At 39.6% G+C, this 21,589-nt stretch overlaps 1 protein-coding gene across 1 annotated transcript in view; it reads left to right on the top strand.

The window, feature by feature from the left end:
* LOC117491880 (alpha-2-macroglobulin-like protein 1) overlaps positions 1 to 16,908 on the top strand; it is a 35,421-nt gene extending 18,513 nt beyond the window's left edge. The window contains exons 19-36 of the mRNA XM_034141992.1: positions 1,250 to 1,475; positions 1,767 to 1,893; positions 2,846 to 2,967; positions 3,860 to 3,911; positions 4,646 to 4,729; positions 5,211 to 5,387; positions 5,739 to 5,820; positions 7,229 to 7,385; positions 8,296 to 8,370; positions 9,524 to 9,692; positions 10,477 to 10,673; positions 12,476 to 12,691; positions 13,405 to 13,523; positions 14,108 to 14,198; positions 14,356 to 14,424; positions 14,567 to 14,672; positions 15,170 to 15,209; positions 15,355 to 16,908. Of these exons, the coding sequence (XP_033997883.1) occupies positions 1,250 to 1,475; positions 1,767 to 1,893; positions 2,846 to 2,967; positions 3,860 to 3,911; positions 4,646 to 4,729; positions 5,211 to 5,387; positions 5,739 to 5,820; positions 7,229 to 7,385; positions 8,296 to 8,370; positions 9,524 to 9,692; positions 10,477 to 10,673; positions 12,476 to 12,691; positions 13,405 to 13,523; positions 14,108 to 14,198; positions 14,356 to 14,424; positions 14,567 to 14,672; positions 15,170 to 15,209; positions 15,355 to 15,358 (2,113 nt within the window). The 3' untranslated portion in view covers positions 15,359 to 16,908. The remainder of the gene's footprint in view (positions 1 to 1,249; positions 1,476 to 1,766; positions 1,894 to 2,845; positions 2,968 to 3,859; positions 3,912 to 4,645; positions 4,730 to 5,210; positions 5,388 to 5,738; positions 5,821 to 7,228; positions 7,386 to 8,295; positions 8,371 to 9,523; positions 9,693 to 10,476; positions 10,674 to 12,475; positions 12,692 to 13,404; positions 13,524 to 14,107; positions 14,199 to 14,355; positions 14,425 to 14,566; positions 14,673 to 15,169; positions 15,210 to 15,354) is intronic.
* Positions 16,909 to 21,589: the final 4,681 nt, after the last annotated feature.

Raw genomic sequence — 21,589 nt, 5'->3', positions numbered from 1 at the left:
TAGTTATCCACAAAAGTTGTCGAGAGATATTCGGGTCAGGAGCAGGTAGTCATGCTACTCAGAGGATGCATCCTAATGACTTTTGTCACATAAGGTTAAGATTAGGGATGACGTTGTCTGTAGGTCAACCATTTCATACATTTTCATGTTAATCCATCCAATAGTTGTGGAAATAATTCAGTAGGGAGCAGACATTCATGATTCCCAGAGGCCACCATAACGTTGGTGATTATTATTTTTTCTTTCTTTTCTTACTGACATTCATGGTGCCCAGTGAAATAAACCTATGACACACATTTGGTACATACATTTATGGTGCCCAGTGGATATAACTTAATTACTTACTTTTGTTTATGACAAAATACCTGGAATACCAAGCCCCAGAAGTACTTTTTACCTGCGTTTTTGCCAACGAGCAAATGTTAATTTTGTACAGACATTCATGGTTCCTAACGGCAAACATGACATTGATGATCCCCTCACTAATCTTCAAGCACCACCAGGAGCGTGACTATTCAAGCTTTTAAAGGCAAACACTTTTTATTTCTTACTGACATTCAAGGTGCCCAGTGAAATAAACCTAATGACACAAATGTGTTAGTCATTCATGGTGCCCAGTGGATGTATCCTTATTACTCTTTTTCTTGTGCCGCTGTCGTCATAATTCAAATGTATCCAATACTTTGGTTTATGACTAAATACCTGCAAAACTAAGCCCCAGAAGTACTTTTCACCTGTGTTATTGCTTATTAGCTCATTTTGTTGAGAAAGTTGTGCCCAGACAAAGCCTGATATTCCAACTTTGTGTTTAACTTCAGACAGAGGCTAACATTTGTAGTTTTTGACTTAATATCTTAGCAACTACTGGATGTTTTGTATTTACTAAACAACTTTAACAAATGATACATTCTGATAGTGAACGTGGTTAACATTATACCTGCTTGATATTAGCAATTTAGCATTGACAGTGTTAGCATGCTGATGTTAGCATTAACTCAAAGCACTTCACAGAGCTGCTAGCATAGCTGTAGACCTTTGTTTTGTTAGAAGTTGTTTTCTTGGGCAGGGATGAAGTTCCATTTCAACCAAATGCACTATTTATTGATAATTTTAGCTGTACTAAAGAATATTTACACTGAAATTTACTGAGCACTTAAATCTCTCATGTGCAGTAGCAATGCATGGAATTTGCTAAGCATATGTATTTTTTCATGCTACTTTTTTATTTGACTCTTGTTTGTTTGAACAGATACAGTGGCTCAGTGAACGTGGAGAAGACGGTCCCTGACACCATCACTAAGTGGGCAGCTGGAGCGTTCTGCGTCTCATCTGTGGGCTTCGGCGTGGCGCCCAACGTGGCGCTTGTCGCCTTCCAGCCGTTCTTTGTCAGTCTCACCCTGCCCTACTCGGTCATCCGAGGGGAGGTGTTTACACTTAAAGCAACAGTCTTCAACTATCTCTCCAAGTGCATTATGGTAAATATTCTAGCTGTTGCAGATGTAATTGATTTGAATGGATACACGTAGGACTGTGGATAGGGTAGTCAAATTGTCTTTTTTAAAACGTTGTTTTTACATGTTTAGTTTAGTTTATTTGTTTATAGTGTCGTGGAAGTCCCCATTAATCAACTGTCACAAAAAATAGTAAATGTGGCAGCTTTAGCCAACATTGCTAATTTCCAGCTGTTGTCCCCGGCCAGATGATAATGGACATGTATTTTATATATTTTTATTTCTGATTATGTTTGTCTTTGATTGTGTCTGCAGGTTAAAACCACTCTGGCTGATTCCGACCAGTACACCTCCAGAAACTGCGACGGCTGCCAGTACAGTATGTGTTTGTGCGGGGAGGAGAGCAGGACTTTCTCGTGGATTGTAACTCCAACCACCCTAGGTACTGATGGCTGACGCATTCCGTTTAGAAACATGAACATGTTATTGCAAATGATACAGTATGAGGCAGTCAGGGTTTTGTTTCACGTAGTTTCCATATATTCTTTGGTGGTCGGTGGAAAGAGCTTAATTCTTTTTACAGGACATTAAAACGAGAGTTTGGCCTTTTTGACCGTTTAAAGCTCCTGAAAAACCATGATTAGAAGTATTGCTTAGTAACATTAGATTTGTATGACTAAAAAGAGCACTAAAAGTGAATATATGCTGTAAAAACATCCTTATTGATTTTGAATCCACCTATTATCTTTTTAATTAAACTCCTGATAGTTCAAAAACATGTGACATCACATTTGCTAAGTGAGCTTTTCCCTTTTCAACGAATGAGAAAAATCACAGAAAGAAATACACCCAACAATCTCTCATCTGAAATATCCATAATTATTTTGTAATTTGTCATACATAGGGTGTTAATTAAGATTCAAATTCTGATTGAAAAAATATCAATTATAAGGTTTCTAGATATTTTTGGGGAAATTGTTTCAAAACTACAAAAACAACATCCATATTGGAGATAGTATAATAATGATAATCATGAAACACTGTGTTGTGGCTTGAAGTTGTGATGTCTAGAACACTAAAACACTAATATGGTCCAAATGTGTAAGCTTCAATGCTCTTTTTTGGGGCACCTTGGCACCAATATGTTCTGGATTTGAATTTAATATCTGTGCAAGATATCAGCTTTCAGCTTCAATAAATAAATGTCTGACTGTTTGAGATGTTATTCATTTTAGTCACGGTCAGTTTACCTCGTAATTACGGCAAATAATACTTCAGAGTGAGGATAATGAGTTGGATTGAAAAGCAGACAGGAAACTGTTTCTGCCTCCGTACACAAAAAGTGACAGGGTGACAGGAAGCGCTAATCAATATGACTGTATGTGTACCCACAGGTCAGGTGGATCTGAAGGTCAGCGCTGAAGCCATGAAGACTAACATACGGTGTGACAACAAGGTGGCAACTGTCCCCGACATGGGCAGCATCGACACGGTGGTCCGCACCCTGCTGGTGGAGGTGAGTCTCTGTCAAACACAACACACCGGAGAAACAAGGTGGCATGAGCAGAAGAGTTTGACTACTGATATGGACAATATTTTCATTAATATTTGGGAAAATGACCTATTTTAGGGATTTGAGAAGAATGAACCACCTGCAGACCATGTTTGGTAGTGTGGTTGCATCTGAAGAGCCTTCTCTAAAGAGGAATTTATATACATTTAAAATACTTAATACTAGAATTTGTTTTATCATTAGACAACACAAATGTATTACCCTGTTATATTTGTTATTTGGCTTTGTTCTGTCCAGTCTTTTTGATGAATGATAGTGGCAGTTATGTATTTTCCCTGTTTATGGCACGTTGGCCATTTCTTTCTACTGAAGACGAAAATCGTAAATGTACTTTATTTAAAGGGTCCCTATTATGCTCATTTTCATATTTGTATGTTGTGTCTCTACACTGTGTTAAATGTTCAAAAAGGTATGTATTTTTCTCATACTGCCTGTGCTGCTGCACCTCTTTTCACCCTCTGTCTGAAACCAACAAAAAGACTCTTTCCAAATCAGCTTGTTGCTGTAGTTTAACATAACTCAGACAGAAAGACATGGTCAATAATGTTGGGACTATTTCCAACGGCGGATTATCCACTAGTTTGGGTCAGCTGGACGATGAATGTTATTTAGTTTTGAGAATTAGTCCAAATTAACTGTTTGTGTTGATGAAGGAACATGGTGCCCAAGGCAACAGCATTTCGAATTGATTAATTTGAATAGTTTTTGCACCCCGAGGAGTAACTTGTATTAGAAGCTGGATACACACAAAGATTGCACTTGTTACAATGCCTTGCAGTTTTCCTGAGGTATATCTTCAACCCAATCTCATTCTCTTTGTCTCTGTCTCCACCAGGCTGAAGGAACACCACAGATGGTCAGTCATAACGCTCTCCTCTGTCCTGCAGGTGAGCACACACAACCTGTGTATCAGCGTCTGTAATCTGAAGCCTCTGGGTTAACGGCCATCTTGATTATCTCTCATTCTGTTATGGAGACCAGAGTCAGGGTCAGGGGTTGAGTGTGAGGGATGATCAAATGTTATCTGCACCTCATTCATTGTTCAGAAGCCTTTTGTGTTTGTCGGATCGCAGATGAGTATGTGTGAAATAGTTGGAACAAAAGCATAACAGCTGTATACGGTTGCTAAACTAAATACACAGAATCGATACAACCCTACGTTGTTAGTGTTAAAAACATTCATCACTAAGAAGCCATGAGACGATTAGCTTAGCTTAGCGTAGAGATTCTCTAAAACTCACTAATTAACATTTTACATGTTTTTAATATTTTTTTCTTTGTTAATCCATTCAAAAAAAATGCTAAGCTATTGCTTTATGTGCGGTTAAATGCTAAGCTAATTAGCTGCTGCTTTAATTTACATTACATTACATGTTACTTGTTAGACGCTTTTATCCAAAGCGACTTACATACTCAATACTGTGGGCAATCCTCACAGGAGCAATTTGGGTGTCTTGCCCAGGGACACAACGACATGCTGACTGCAGTGGGGTTTGAACCTGTGCTCCCCTTATCCCAACACCAAGGCTCTAGCCACTGCGCCACACGCCTCTATACAGGCATTTTTGTTCAAGCTGGGAAAGTTGTTTTTGTAACCTTTTTTTCTGTTCTTTGTTTCCAGAGGGGACTGTGGAGAAGAAGATTTCCCTTCTGTTGCCCGAGATGTTTGTGGCTGGATCCGCCAGGGCCTCTGTCTCTGTACTGGGTCAGTCACACAGTCTCTCTTGTCTTTTTTAATAGTTATCAATACTTGCGATTGACCAGCAAATAGTTTATCCTGTATTTTGAATAGTGCTGTCAATCAATAACAACATTTTATCGTGTTTATCACAATATTAATCTTAAAAGTTTAAAATAATAGTTTCTACTTGTATTTTGGCGGGAGATAAAACAAATAGAGATGTGGTGGCATGACATACTGGTGAAAGAAATCGGATGTTGTAACTTTAACAAGATATCTGAATTACTGACCTTGTCATGGAGAGCTCTCCTGTCTGTACTTTATATGTAGCTTGTCCAGATTCATGGTAAACATCTGTGCTGAAAATACAGGAGGAAGTTTGGGTCAAACTTGTTTTTTAACGATTAATCATGGTGTTAACGTTGACAGCTCCAACTTTTCACCCTCCAACCTGTGAAGAATGAAATGTTGTGCGGGTGTTATATTTGTCCTGTTGCTGCTGCAGGGGACCTGATGGGCCGGGCCATGAAGAACCTGGACAAGCTCCTGGCCATGCCGTACGGCTGCGGGGAGCAGAACATGCTGCTGTTTGCGCCCAACATCTTCATCCTCAACTACCTGAAAAGCACAGAACAGCTGACCAAGGACATTCAGGACAAAGCCACACGCTTCCTAGAGAGCGGTGAGTGCCATCTTTGACAGACAGTGAAAGTGGAAAATAGTTCACAAGGTGTTGCATCAGACAGTAGATCCCTATGTTACATGAATGTCACCTCATTCATCTTGAAAAAAATAAAAAGTTAGTCTAAATCTCGTCTCCAAGTATTATAAATGCTGTGCAGTATTCTGACATCTGATAGGCCGTCAGACTCTTGATGTATTATTTAAAGCAGCCTGCTGGGATTGTATCATCGTCTCACCAGCATGTGAAACAACTGGGCCTCACCAGTGTAGCCCCCCAGCACTCTTATTCTTTTGTTTTTGTCTGTCTGCAAAGCTGACTTTTTCGTAAATGTGTGTGTGATTGTTGCAGGATATCAGAGGGAGCTTACCTACAAGCACGACGACGGCTCCTACAGCGCCTTCGGAAATAGCGATAAGTCTGGAAACACCTGGTCAGTAACGCTCCTCAACATCTGTAACGACATGATGATTAGGATAAAGCTAATGACTTGTAATAGCCCTAACATTTTCTATATGTATTAACAGCTGATGGCAAAACCAGTGTCATATCTTTTAGATAAGAAGATCTTTGGTGCCTTATTTTGTAATTTATTTTTTGTTGGGATATAGCACAACACAAATGTTTTAATTAGAAGAGGCATTTTTATCATTACTATTTTTAAATAAATATTCTGTTCTGTGATGTGTCATTTATACATTTTAAATTATTAAAAAACCAAGACGGCTGTACAAAGAAATAACAACCAAATTGAAAGAAAATACATTTGAAAGGTGCAACGTAAATTAGATGAAATATTTAAGAATAAGACAAAATAGTAACATTAATACAAATAATAAATATAATTTATATAATACAAAAATAATAATACAAATGGTGTGTTTTTAATTTCACCGATACAGAAAGCACATATACACAAAAGAATACTAGACCTTGCAATTTTCCACATTTCTTTTTTAAACGTGGATTTTCCCATTTTTGTCAGTGAGGTGTGTCTGGGTGTGTGTTTGTGGTGAGCAGGAAGTAGGGCTCTCAAGTGTTTAATTGAATTAGAATTCCAAACAGAGATTGGGTGGAATGGTCTAATAAACTTGAAAAAAAGGGCTTACTATAGTCAAATCATATTTATTATAGATTTATTTCCAAGCTACTATTATCAGCATCTTATATGAACATTTGCACATTTGGTTATGTGTAGATTTTTTCATTACTCTTGGAAATACAGCTGCGGGAATGTTTTTTGAGTATATAACAACATGGCAATAATCGCCTTTAACAGACAATTTGGTCAATGTAAAGATTAGTAGGGTTGACCAATACTGTTTAGAAAGACAACATGCTTAGTAATGTAATATATCTATTATTGTGAATATTTCTTGACGCATTACATCTGAAATACAATATTAAAATTATGGATGTCACATTACCACATTAATGCTCCCGATGTTTTAGAGTGTCGGGAAGTTGTCGAACTTCCCGGCAACAATTCAGAAATCATGTTGTATTAAAGTGAGAAACCCTCTTACCACTTGCATTTCTTTATTATAACCGCACATGTATTTGTTTTATCTCCCCCCAAACATTCCAAGTAAATACTAATATTTAAATTAATGTGGTTAAACACAGATTATTATTGTGATTAATCACAGATTATTATTGTGATCACCACAATTACATTTTTGAATCTATGTACAGCACTAATCAGAATATAATATGTGGATATTTTACTTCCCATCCTTATTCTGGGCTCCGAGGAATAGCAGGGTTCATTTGGGGGTAACTGAACACAGGCCCACTTGGTTGGATTTGTTTATAAAGACTTTGTGTTTGTATCCTTCCAGGCTGACCTCTTTCGTGATGAAGTCCTTTGGCGGGGCAAAACCGTACATCTTTGTGGAAGACAAGCGCATTCAAGAAGCCCGGAGCTGGCTCTCCAAACTCCAGCGGCCTGACGGCTGCATCCAATCTGTGGGGAAACTCTTCCACAACGGCATGAAGGTGACGACATCAGTCTGAAACTTGGACATTTTAGCTGGGAATATAGGGTTTCACATCTGCCTTTAGTCGTTTAGAGCTCTGCGTGGGTGATTTTCTTCCTGTAAGACATAAACCAAAGAATTAATTCAATGTGAGGAGAAAATTGCATGTTGTCTCTGAGAGCTGTGTGCAGGGAGGGATGATAGCCCCAGGCCTGCCTGCAAGCAGCACACTCTAATAGCAGAGTCCCAAACTAATTATTTCTAGCCTATCCAACTACAACATGTCATGAAGCCAACTAACACCAAAATAAATGAAAGATGTGTGGCATATGCCGGTACCTATGTTTTTTGGAAAGTAGTTGAATTGGATAAAAAGCTCTTAAAATAGATCATTCTTAATGTCAGCTGATGACTGTGTTGATCGATGGATTATTCTCAGTCACACACACACACACACACACACACACACACACACACACACACACGGAGATTCCCATCTAGGAAGTTCTTCAGCATTCGCTGCTGAATACATGGCACATTCACCTTGTAACACCTTTAATACATTTTGAACATCTAACTTAATCATACACTTTAAATACCGTAACCCTTTGTCACTTTCATCACAAGAAGGGGGTACACTTTGGATGCAAATGAGATAAGGTTTGTTGTTATAAAGATCTGCAGCCCCGGTTGTAATGTTGTAGATAGAAAAGGGTTTACTACGTCAAATAAAATAGTGTTGAGTGTAAAGAATCCCACACCTGTTTAGTGCAGCTTTTGCAGGATCCTAGAAAATAAATATTGTATTCAACATAACCGCAATAGCAACTTGTGTGTACATGCATTTTTTAGTTCTAAGTTGCCAGTATTGACAGTGACATGAATAAAAGTGTGTTTTCTGACTGTTCCTCCTGTGATGTTTCTAACAGGGAGGAGTGAGTGACGATGTGTCTCTGACGGCCTACATCACAGCTGCCATGCTGGAGCTCGACACAAACACCTTGGTGAGTCTCGGTCACAACTCGAACTCTGATGAACTTTCACTGTTGCATTCCTGATTTTAAATGTTATCATATGATGTTCGTCTGATAAGTGCTTGTACTGCAACAATGATACATTTACTGTAAATATTCTGCAACCTGGATCCTTTAGATTAATTATTAAGTCAAACACTAACAATTGTTTTCATGCCTTGGTAAATATTAAAACGTTGGGCTATTTGCTCCCATAACTTCACCTTTTCAGACAATTTTGAGAGCAAAACATCCAAAATACACAGGTGTTTATTTGTGTATAACTTTGTAAATTTCTTAGTGTGGATTTCTTTTTAATTCAACAAAAATGTGGCAACTTGTCATTAAAAAGGAATATCTTATTGTAAATAATTAACAGGGGAAAAAGTAAATGTTGATCTATTACTTAAAGTGTTACCCTAACACATGTAGTCTCACACAACATTTTTGGAATTTTACAAAAAATGCACTATCATCAATATTGAGTGGATGTCATTGCTTTTTATCTTTCACTATTATCTTTCAGAGATGTGCACTTGTGTTCTTTTTTACTCTTCATCTTGAAATAGGCTGTGTTTGAATATTTCCGTTCAAATGACTTCAAATTCGTATAGAAAATGAATATGGTTAATTGTTCAAATCAAATCAGGTTTTATTTATAAAGCATATTTATAAAGCACATTTAAAAGCGATTTTTGGTCGAGCCAAAGTGCTGTGCATGTAATAAAAACACATTACTACAATCACAATAAAAGACAATAAATTACAACAGATATATAAAAAACACAGGGAAAAGTCAGGAGTCGTGCTCCGCTCTGACTAGAAGGCCAGGGAGAAGAAGTGTGACTTAAGAGTAGATTTAAAAACCCCTAGGGTCTGGGCCGACCTCACATGGAGGGGCAGAGTGTTCCAGAACCTAGGGCCAGCTGCTGCGAAGGCTCGGTGATTGTTGTGGTTGATACTCGGTGATTGTTGTGGTTGATACTCGGTGATTGTTGTGGTTGATACTCGGTGATTGTTGTGGTTGATACTCTGTGATTGTTGTGGTTGATACTCAGTGATTATTGTGGTTGATACAGTTCTCTCCCTCCTTTATATTCTGCTGCTCATTGTTTCCTCTGTGTGGGTGCTGGGTGTGTGACAGGACCCCGTGGTGCAGAGGTGCCTGAGCTGTCTGAAGGCATCAGTGGACTCCGAGCTAGAAGAAAACCTGTACACCACCGCGCTGCTGTCCTACACCTTCACTCTGGCTGGAGACGAGGAGATGAGGATCAAACTCATCACTTACCTGAACCAGAAGTCCAACACGCAGGGTAAGACGGTGGAATCGGCAACATCTGAACCTCCGTTTTTCTCCTTAATCTAAGTTAATGCTAGACCTCTGACAACACTGTCTCATTGATAAATGTTTTACTAAAGCTGAATTTGTAGCATGACATAGTATTAAAAAAACTGCGAAGTTCAAATAGTAGCCAGAATTAAATATTGAAAGAAATCAGCATAACTGTTAAAATGGAAGTGCTGAAAGGAAGTAGATGTTGTAGTGTAAGCCTTGAACACATTCATATTTCTCTTTAACTACTTTAATATTCCTTTACGTCAGATTGCAAGTCATTGTTAAACGTAAGTGACATTTTAGTTAAAGTGGAAAGCCTGAACTCTGTGAAAGCAGTTTTTTCAAGCAATGAAGGCAGTTGAAAAGAAATAAACTGTTAAAAATGAAATGTTGGAATAATAGATTTCTTTTTTGTCAGGATATTGTTGTTTTAATACGGATTCTAGCCATAAGAGCCAATAAGACTGAACAGATAAGCACAGATTAAAATGCATTTGTAGTCACAAGAAAGACATAGAATAGACAATATAGCTTCTGTTTGAAGTGCAACGAGAAATCAGAACTCACCTTGAAGAAAACATGAATGCTTTTAGTTTTTAGAACATGCAGTTCAGCCTCCATTAAGGATTATCCACCTTCATTTAAAAACATTGCCAAATGACGATTAAAAGTTCTCTTACAAATTCTAGCACACCGAGCTAGTGCACAGGGTCGGTCATTGCTTACCTTCTAAAGGATGAATCCACTGTTCTGATTGACAGGCGGCTCCCGTCACTGGGAGAGAGCCGGGGCTTCTGGGAAAGGCCTGGACTCTCTGGAGGTGGAGATGACCTCCTACGTCCTGCTGGCTCTGCTCTCCGGTCCGGCCCTGCCAGACTTCGGCCTGGGTTACTCCTCCAGCATCGTGCGCTGGCTGGTCCAGCAGCAGAACCCGTACGGGGGCTTCTCTTCCACACAGGTAACACACATCACACACAGGTGGCTTATGGGAAAACTCTTCTTAGTGACACCTGGCGTAGCAACGTAAAAATCAGCTGCTGTCTAGAGAGAGTTAATTGAGGCAACAATTGCATACAAAAATAGTAATTAGTATATTAATCCTGCTAAAATCTGTTAATGCTTGCAATGATGGCACCCTCCTAATGAGTGAGCACCACTCAACTATAAAACACATACGGAACGTAAAACACCCACAGACCAGGTACCCGTTATAAAACCCTAGACATATACTCCGAGGGGTTTCTCAAAATGTTGACCTGATGGCAGGTACTTTTACTTTACCTGAGTTTTCTACTCTACTATTTTTTGGAAGCAGACGTGGTACTTTTTACTCCTCTCTTTATCTGACAGCTTAAGTTACTAGTTACTTTGAATACACACTATAAGCTAATATAGGTTAAGATATTCAGCAGCAGTATACAAAATGATTACTATCAGTTACCATTTAACACCTTGGATACAAAAATATTGGGATCAAAATATACTTAAAGGAAACCTATCATGCTATATTTAAATGATATATTGTAAGGCCATACCTATATAAGGTATATTTATACATTTCTGTTTTCAAAATACCAAACAGATCATGCATTTTAGCCATGCCTCATTTCATGCTCTATGTGTTGTTTGCTGTCTACGGGTCTGATTCTGCTGACCACGCCCCCCTGCAGGAGAGGGGAGACGTGCTCTGATCAGCTGCTGGGCTGTCAGAAGAGGGGGAGAAAAAGAGATCTCCCTGTTTTATTATATAGAGTCGTTATTCATTTGTTTTAAAGCTCAATAAATAACAAAGAAGACCTTTGACCGGCACTTTTCTAATTTTGTCCGGAAGATTTAAACTTTAATGGACATCTTGACCGGCGAAAGTAACTGAAACTGAAACTCTGCCGCACGGTCCCCTCGTTCCTTGGAAGAGGCGGAGAGGTGGGTGTTTGTCATCTGCTGGTGAACTAACCGGAGAGAATTACAGTGCTTGCCTCGACGGGGAGGGATTGCATTGCATTAAAGCAGCGGGAGCAAACGCTTGCCTCGGGGAGGGAGAAAAAAAAAGCCACAGCGGAGAATAAACAGAAGGGTAACCATGGTAACCAAGTCTTCTTCGCTGCTTTTGTGGCAGACTACAGCGCCACTTACAGGCGTGGCATATGTACTACAGCGTCTCCAGCACTTTCGAACGGCAATGGCCGTGGCTGTCTCCTCCTGATTGGTGGAGTTGGCTCAATAGCCGTAGCGCCACTTTCCTGACGTCAGTAAAGTGTTCAAATCTGGATCAGTTTTGATCAGATCCGTTGCAGCCCCTTTTTTAGAGATTTGGGTATGGAGGAAAATAGAGAGGGTTGTGTTTTCTGACACTTGGTGAGTTCCCTGGAACACCGGGGACACATATTCATGTATAAAAGACGTACTAAAGTGCATTTTGCATGATAGGTCCCCTTTAAGTAAGATCTTGAATGCAGGACTTTTACTTGTAACAGAGTATTTTTACAATTGAGTATCACTGCTTTTACTTATAGTATAAACAACAACAAAAAGTATCAATTCTGAGTACCTCTTCCATTTCTGCCTGACAACCCCAGGTCAGTTTGTTTCTCTTTCCACAGACTCCAGAAAAACAAACACTTCATCCTATAACTTCTTTTTTTTTAACATGTAATCCTGATGTAGTGTAGATCTCGATAAAAACATATTTTAAGGTTACATTTAAAACACCTTTAAACCAACATTTCTGTTCCTCCTGTAACCCCTCCCTCCCTCCCTCAGGACACGGTGGTGGCCCTCCAGGCCCTGGCTAAGTACGGCGCGGCCACCTACAGACCGGAGGGCAACACGGCGGTGACTGTGACCTCGCTGGGAGGCCTGAACACAGAGTTCAGGGTGGATCAGAGCAACAGGCTGCTGTACCAGGAGCAGAAGCTGAGCGAGGTCCCCGGAGAATACACCATCAGGGCCCAGGGCCAGAGCTGCGTCCTGGCACAGGTACGGGGCATGGGTGTATAAAGAGAACTGGATACTGCGTCGGAAGAGGGGCCTCCTTCATTCCTGTGAGCGTGGCGCATGGAGCCCAAATGGTCTGATGCTCTCGAGAGCAAAATGTCACAAATGACCCGTCATGCCCGCCTGTCGAGAGCAAAGTGCCCGTATGTACGCTCATAGAGCATGCGCACTTGAGTTCTCCTTAAGCCCCGCCCCCGATCTCCCTCTCTCTGCTCAGTAGAATGGAGAGAGAAAATCAAACTGAATTCAGGTTTTAGCGCATTTTACACATTTTAAAACCCTAAGGATTCAAATAGGGGCTATACAAGTGTTCATACTGGTTTGTTTATTTATTTATTTTTAAATGATCCGCTGATTTACAGACATCTCTTTCCCAATGTAAGTCAATGGGGAAAAGTAATATTGGGCCCAATGATGCAGAAGTTGTAGAACCACAGTTTGGCCACTACGAATATTTGCATGAGCGTCCGGCGCACTTGGGTACTGGGGTCTTGGTACGGGGGGCCTCGAAGGACGAGAAAAAGAAGAGCCTCGCAACACAAAGGGCTAAAATTGATGTAAACTAAGAAGTAAAAGCAGTGTATGATATTGTAATGCTACAGATGTGTTTTTTTTTTTTAAGTTACTGGAATATTTGATCAAAGCGTATTGTTCCTTTGTACTGTGTATTGACTCTGATGACCTGTCTCTCTCAGATTTCCATGCACTACAACATCCCCCCTCCCCCCGACTTCTCTGCCTTCAGCATCACCACCAACACCAAGACCAAGTGCAACATCAACAGGCCCCAGCTCATCCTCTTTGTGCATGTCAGGTACAGTGTGTGTTTGTGTGTTAGCTGTAATAGAGATTGGAAACCTTTTAGTTTCAGTAATACAGTGAAGGAAATAATAATTTGATCCCTTGCCGATTTTGTAAATTCACCCACAGTCTATCATTTTAATGGTAGGTTTATTTTTACTAATGACAGACAGAATATCAAAAAAAATCCAGAAATGTATCCCCTTGCAACAAACAAGGATTCTTTCTCCCACAGACCGCTTACAGAAGTCCTTTTCCTTTAAAAAAGACTCCTAATATCAACTTGTTACCTGTATAAAAGACACCTGTCCACAGAATCAATCAATCAGATTCAAACCTCTCCACCACTGTATATGTTGGTACAAATATTGTCGCAAATATTCAATCATACCAAAAGAACATCTCAATGCTCCTTGAACTGTAAAAAACAAAAACTGTGAACAGTTAGTTATCGTGTGTGTGTGTGTGTGTGTGTGTGTGTGTGTGTGTGTGTGTGTGTGTGTGTGTGTGTGTGTGTGTGTGTGTGTGTGTGTGTGTGTGTGTGTGTGTGTGTGTGTGTGTGTGTGTGTGTGTGTGTGTGTGTGTGTGTGTGTGTAGGTACCAGGGCAGGAGAGAGGAAACCAACATGGTGATCATCAACATCAAGCTGCTGTCTGGATACATTCTGGATAAGAGCTCCCTGGAGCTGGTCAGTTCTTCCACTGAATGGCACATATTTAGATACTTTAATACACATGTAGTCTGTGCAGTACTATCAGACTGTAAGACTGTAGCAAATTCATACTACATAGTATATTTTTATATTGGTGTATACTGATAGCTGTGTGTTCTGTGCTTATTTTTAGCTGAAGAGCGACCGCTCAGTGAAGCGTGTGGATCTGGACGAAGGATACATCAACATCTACTTAGACGGGGTAGGAAGCACCAACTGTGTGCCTCAGATATGCATGAATTAAGCCTTTATTTTGTATCATTTATTTAAACCATTACGACCTGTGTGCAGAGCTTGTGATAAAGTCAATAGTAAAGTATGAGTTTGTTCTTTTGTGGTTGCAGTTGAAAAAGGATGAGACGCTGATATACAGTGTGACACTGGAGGAGGATGTTCCTGTCGGGAATCTGAAACCAGCTGTGGTCAAAGTCTACGATTACTACCAGACAAGTAAGAGCTTCATGGTTACTTAGTTTGTAATGTATGTGATGCTCAGTTTCTTTAAGTTAACTAAATGTACGGAAGCCCTGAGAGGCAAGATTTATAATTTATAATTTTTTCCCCTTGTGATCCAATTTATCATTTGGATTTATATGGTTTTTTTCCAAGCACTCTAAAAACAGGGAGCATATACCTGAAAGGAAACATGTCTGATTCATATGGTTCACTTCCTGCCTCTTGAGCCCAAAATAAGAATAACAACAACACATTCTAAAAATGTTTTATCCTGGCCAACTTTTAATTTCACCTGGTAAGACTTCTGTCACAGATAAAATAAGAAATAGGAACTTAAAACATTTTCCTAGCAAAGGTTTTCCTAAGTCATAAAAACAGCAAAGGGAAAACAAATTAAACATTTTATTACTAACTTCTCATGGCTTCCATACAACGTATTTCCTCCCTCGTATTACTCACCCTGTTTCTGATGTTTGTGTTGATATTTGCAGGTGATGAGGCGGTCACTGAGTACAGCTCCCCCTGTGCAGAGTAAGTAACATTGTTAAGATCTGTGATGACTTCATTCTTACTGTTGTGCCTAGTGGAATTCAAAACTAGGGTTTCTGTAAGTGTCATATTGAAACGGTAAATGTGTGTAGTCCACAGGTAAATAACACAACGTTTTCTCTTCCAGGTGACGTCATCAACAAGCTGTAACTCACTTGGCAGAATCAATGCGTCGGAGAAAGAAACTTGTAGACGTTCATTTTTTTCTTAGACTGTCTTCATTTGTTTTTACTCCTTTTTATTTTCTTTTTTGTTTCTACTTGCCGATCCATTGTCCTGTAACTGTTGTTAATGAAGCAATAATCAGTCTCTCCTGGACACTGGAACCTACACATTAAAACCCGCTGAGGTGAAGAAAAGCAGACAGAGATATTGTGTAACAGTTCTGTTTTTAATAATAATAATACATTTAATTTCCAAGCGCTTTTTCAGGTGCTCAAAGACGCTTTACAGTGGTGATAAAACGAGATATAATAGAATACAAAATTATTAAAACAGCAACACATATTATAATAGAATAACAAAAATATTAAAACAGCAACACATATTATAATAGAATAACAAAAATATTAAAACAGCAACACAACATAATTCACAAATTAAAAGCCAGTCTGAAGAGGTGTGTTTTGGTCGGTGTTTTGAAGGTGGGGGGGGGGTCGATGCAGTCTCTGATGTGTTGTGGAAGGGAGTTCCAGAGGGTGGGGGCAGCGATGGAGAAGGCTCTGTCCCCCCAGGTTCGGAGCTTGGTTCGTGTGGGGATAGAAAGGAGGTTCGCTTCTGCTGAACGAAGGCTGCGGGAAGGGGTTTGGTGGTGGATCAGGTCGGTGAGGTAGGGGACTTTGTGTGTTAGCAGAAGGATTTTGAAGTGTATTCGTTGACGGACAGGGAGCCAGTGCAGGTTTTGAAGGACGGGAGTGATGTGGTCTCTGGAGCGGGTGTGGGTGAGGAGGGGCTGCGCAGTTCTGGATATATTGCAGTTTATTTAGAATGTTGGATGATGAGCCATACAGGATGCTGTTACAGTAGTCCAGTATTGAAGTGATGAATGCGTGGATGAGGGTTTCAGCAGCCGGGAAGGAGAGTGAGGGGCGGAGGATGGAAGAAGGCAGTCCTGGTGATGTGGTTTATGTGTTTATCGAATTTGAGCTGGCTGTCAAAAATTACTCCAAGGTTGCGAATGTGAGGAGAGGGGGTTAGTGTGGCGTTGTCAAGGGTGAGGTTGAAGTTCTGGGTGGTGTTGGTGCGGGATGTGGGTCCGATTATGATAATATCTGATTTGTCGCTGTTCAGTTGAAGGTAGTTTGTTTGCATCCAGGATTTAATTTCTGAGAGACAGTTGTTGGTGAGTGTGGTGTGTTATACTGTGTGTTCTGCTGTACCAGTAAATAAAAAAAGATAGATTGATACATCACTACCATACAATTTGCAATGTAACTGACCAACAATAAAATTTCTAAAATGACAAAAATAAGTACAAATTGTCTTTTTCACTGTTTCATTTCAAAATTAATCCTCTTTACAGTATATTGAGTTTCCTTTCTTCTCGACATAGATTACAACAGTAATGTGTATACCAGCTACTATCAACAGACATGATTTAACAGCCTTGCCAGAGTTGAATAGTTTGGTTTGCACGTGTTAATTGTGCAGTGTGTGTACGGAAGCCTAGAGACAACTTCTTTTCAGATATTTTTTTAATCATAAAAAAATAAAATTGTAAAACAAATTGATCATCACATTTTTTCTCTCACTTATATCTCGGGGCTTCCGTATAAAGGGAAGTAAAAGCAAGGGGACAGAATATATATATATTATTTTATATATATATAAAATAATATATATATATATATATATTAGGGCTGTCAAGTTAACGCGTTAATAACCTTACGTGTTGTTGTTGTTGTTAGCATATGGTCCTAGCTAGCTGCGCTAACGGATATAAGGAGCTGTTTCAATGAAAATAGAGGAGCGACATTTCGCCGACAACTGTGCCGAGCACTTGACTTTATGCAGGTAGCCAGACAGTGGGACATTGTACGAAAAGTCAGCACGCTCAGCACGGATAGTGCGCGCAACATGATTGCAGCGTCCAGGCTCCCGTTCGAGCATATATGCCTTGAGCTGCACATAGCTCCAACGATCCATCACAGTGTCTCCACATTCATTCACACACACACACACACACACACACATTTAATTGTATTATTGTATGAGAGAGGTTCCAGGTTGAATTGAGGCGAATATTTGTAATGTTCAGACTAGGTTGCTGTGTTTAATATTCATGAGATTAAATATTTTTAATCGACTGACAGCCCTAATATATATATATAGGTCTTTTCACTAGTCTTATTTTTCAATAGTAAACGTGTAACACCTCAGGCACCACAACCATAAATTATTGTTACTGTACCGACACATGAAACTAAACGCGAGTTCCACATGCTCTGAAAATCACAGTTTGTCGTCTGCTTCTACAAAACAAACGGCATACGGAATCTGTTTACTACAAACCGTCTATAGACTCACAACGTGATGATCGACACTTGACGACAGTCTTTTAAAGCTGAAGATATCCACCACTCCATGAGGATTCAAAGCAGGGGTCTTTATCACTTCCAATTCAGCGAAGTTAAATAAAAGTCGAATGAACCTGAGTTTTGTTAGTTCAAACGACTACGATCAAAAAAGGCTAATTATATATCTAAAAATAGTCAAATTAATTGATAACCACATTTCCAGGGGTTTGCATCATATCACAAGTTGACTTACTTTTGGCAAACTTTGTTATTTGTAAAATTAAAACGGTTGCAAACGATGCACAACCCATAGTGCTAACAGCGGCCGCAATCAATTATCTGTGAATCCCCCCATCAGTTTCAATAATGCCAGTGAACTAGCTGCCATGGATGTATAAAGAGAACTGGATAAAGCTTTGGAGGCGGGACCACTTTATCCGGGGTCTTGGACCAATAGAGCGCTTGAGTTTGCATTAAGCCCCACCTCCAATCTGCCAGTCTTGTCTTAGTCAAATGAATGGATAGCGAAATAAAGCTGAATTCTTCTTTTAGTGCATTCTAAGACTTTTAAAACCTGATGCTTTAAATAGGGGCTATTCAGGTGTTCAAACTGGGTAGTTGATTTACCTTTATTTTTTTCCCTATGCAAGTCAATGTGAAATAGTATTTTTTTGCCTATTGGCGCCACAGGCAGAAATTGTAGTACCACGATTAGGCCACTTGGAACATCTGCTTTAACGTCCAGCTCTCATCCCGGGGGCTTGGCTGATTCCCACTGTGCTCAGTGCCTCTGGTATATCTGCCTGTAAGGATGCTAGAGGCATGCTAACTGCTAACTGTCCACATACGGCCTTTACAGCATTTATGCGATTGTAGATGTCATAGACACAAAGTCAAGGCACAGTTCAGGATTAGTACGTATTGTTGATCCTGTGGTGTCCTGTAGCACTGCACTGTGTGGCTTTAGGCTGGCAGTGATGATGATGATGATGATGATGATGATGATGATGATGATGATGATGATGATGATGATGATGATGATGATGATGATGATGATGATGATAAGAAATGGGATGTAGCTCAGGATCCCTGATGCTGATCCAGAGTGTTAGCAGCATTCAGTTGAACTGAGTGGTGAGCATATATAATGTTTCACGTAGAGTGGACTAAAATCATTTCCAGGTCCTGTTGACTGACTTTTTCTCATATTTCATTCACAATAAGATTCTTTCAAATATATTTCTAATAATTGATTAAAGTTAGGGTAGGTAAGAATGGAGAAACCAGCTCGAGTGCGCTAGAATTTGGAAGTACACAACCGAAAAAAATCTGCCCCTTCCTTCAGACTTCCTTGCAGAGCCCCTCCTCCAACACACACGAACGCGCACATGACCAATGAGGGCACGAGATAAGTTTGTGCTCGAGATGGAAGGCTGACAGGCAGGTAGGCCATCCAGTTATCTGCCGCGGGCCGAGGCAGATAATTGGTCGTGCTTTTTACAGCGCCACGGCTTCCACAGATGAAATATTTGTATATATTTATTGTCAAAGCATGTAATGTATTCATTGCTATCGGGATGTATTAGAGCAGTGGTTCTCAACTGGTCAGGCCTCGGGACCCACTTTTTACTTGGTCAATACATCGCGACCCAACATTTTGAAGCACTCAAATCTATTCAACAAAAAATCGTGCTGTAATATATATATACGCTTTTGAGCATACAATATTAATAAAATAAATTGAAGTACAGTGCATATATCCCTTATATCCCTTCACAGAACTAAAGTATGCTTTTAAAAAAGGTTTAATGAGATGATGGAATCAAAGCTGAACTATATAAAAAGGCACACATGCTGAAACCCAACCCCAGCAGGGGGGTCTGGGGGGATTCTCCCCCAGAAGATTTTTAGAAATACTAACATAAACTACGCATTCTGGTACACTCTGAGAAGAAAATCGGGCCTTCAAAATAAAAGTTTGACTTTTTCCCCCCAAAAAAAAAAAAAAAAAAAAATCCAATTTTCTTTTTCCAACTTTTTTTTCTTCACTCACACATCCGCGACCCACTCGAAACGGGTCCGCGACCCACTTTTGGGTCGCGACCCACCAGTTGAGAACCACTGTATTAGAGTATTCGATGTTCTCGCGCCCAGGAGAGGAGCTTAGAATGAAGAGACTAATGGAGTCTCTGAAAAGGTTCAAATGGGTAGTTTAATTAAGTAACGTGGTTAAAGAACAAGCATGGGTAATGGAGAGACAAAGCCGGTGATGTCTTCAGGGTGGGCTGCAGCGAAGGAAAGAGAGCGAGTCGTCGTCTCTCATCTGTTTTTATCCTCGTCTCATTGTCTCCCGCTGGGCAGATAGTGGGACCGCCCTTCTCATCTGTTTTGGTTCGATATCGCGAGAACAGATGATTTCGATTCTCTGCCTACTTCCTTAAGCATTTTCTCCTCCTTATCTCTGTCATGACTTTCTATTTAATACCTTATAAACAGCTGTAATCGTTAGTTTAGAAGTCCTAAAAACGCCTTTATGGCACAGTTCTCATTTACGGTAGCTCCCTCTGACGTCATAGCTACTCACGTAATGTGTAAACACTCCATGATCAACTGTACCTTCATTTAATATTCAGCAGTAATAATATCTTAACGTCTATCGATGTAGTGTTAAAGTCCGTACGTTTGTGTGTAACACTCCAAGTCATTTTCACTTTACATTCAGAAAACGCAACATTAGTCACATGCTAACCGGATAAAGGATTTTCAGAATAAAAGCTTGGCATTGATTTCCTGAGAACTTCCGGGCTTTTCCACAATAAAACAGCTTTAAACTGACGATATGTTTTAGACTGAATTATGCTGTTTAACATTGATTTTAATTTCTAACAATCCCTCCTTTCACACCTTTTAAGGTGTGAACACAATACTAAAAGTAATGAGTTCTTCATCTGACTGCTTTTAAACTGACGGTATGTTTTAGACTAAATCATGCCATAAAACATTGATTTTAATTTCTAACAATCCCTCCTTTCACACCTTTTAAGGTGTGAACACAATACTGAAATCAATGAGTTCTTCATCTGAACTTTGCATAGTACATAACTCATATCAAAAACATACTATCAAAATGGAATGGTACAAATAACCGTCATCAAAAATACAAACAATACATTGGTTGGTCTTCTGGTGTAAAAGTTTTCCCTTGTGCATAACTTTTAGTTTTAACATTCAATATCACTTTTTAAAATAGCAGCAACTTGTGGTATTAGAACATTTCTTACTCCCTCCTTTCACAGAAACCGTTCCCATACCACATTCAGTGTTAAGGCACTTGTTTTACAAAGTATAAAAACATACTATTTAAAAATCGCATCACTAATAACAGTATAAAACATAAAAGTTAGAAACCTTTTTGGAATAGTGCAAAGTAATACCACTTTGTAGCTGGTTCTTCATTCTAATGATTTCATCATTTGAAATATCACATGATTTGGACATTCTTTGAACAATCTCATCATTTATCATCCATATCATTTAACATCATTTACACACTGTCTTCATTTTCATCAATATCTGTATATGGGTTGAGTCGTCTTGTGCTGCTAGCAATTGAAACTGTTCCCTTATGAGAAATGTACCCTCCCCCCTTTCATACTTTTTAAAGTATGAAAGTAATATGTTCTCTATAAAAGGCCGTGGTGATCAATCGGTACGTTAGGGTGCGGGTACATGGAATGCAACTACAACATCTAGCACTCCCCTGGGCACCCCTATGCTATCCTTGTACACTGTGGAGCCTAAACTCCCTCCTTTGACTGGTCTCTTAGCCCTACTGGTTTTGGGGTG

The sequence above is a fragment of the Trematomus bernacchii genome, unplaced genomic scaffold, assembly GCF_902827165.1.
Source record: "Trematomus bernacchii unplaced genomic scaffold, fTreBer1.1, whole genome shotgun sequence".
Lineage (NCBI taxonomy): Eukaryota > Metazoa > Chordata > Actinopteri > Perciformes > Nototheniidae > Trematomus > Trematomus bernacchii.
This window is presented reverse-complemented; position numbering and strand designations above follow the sequence as displayed.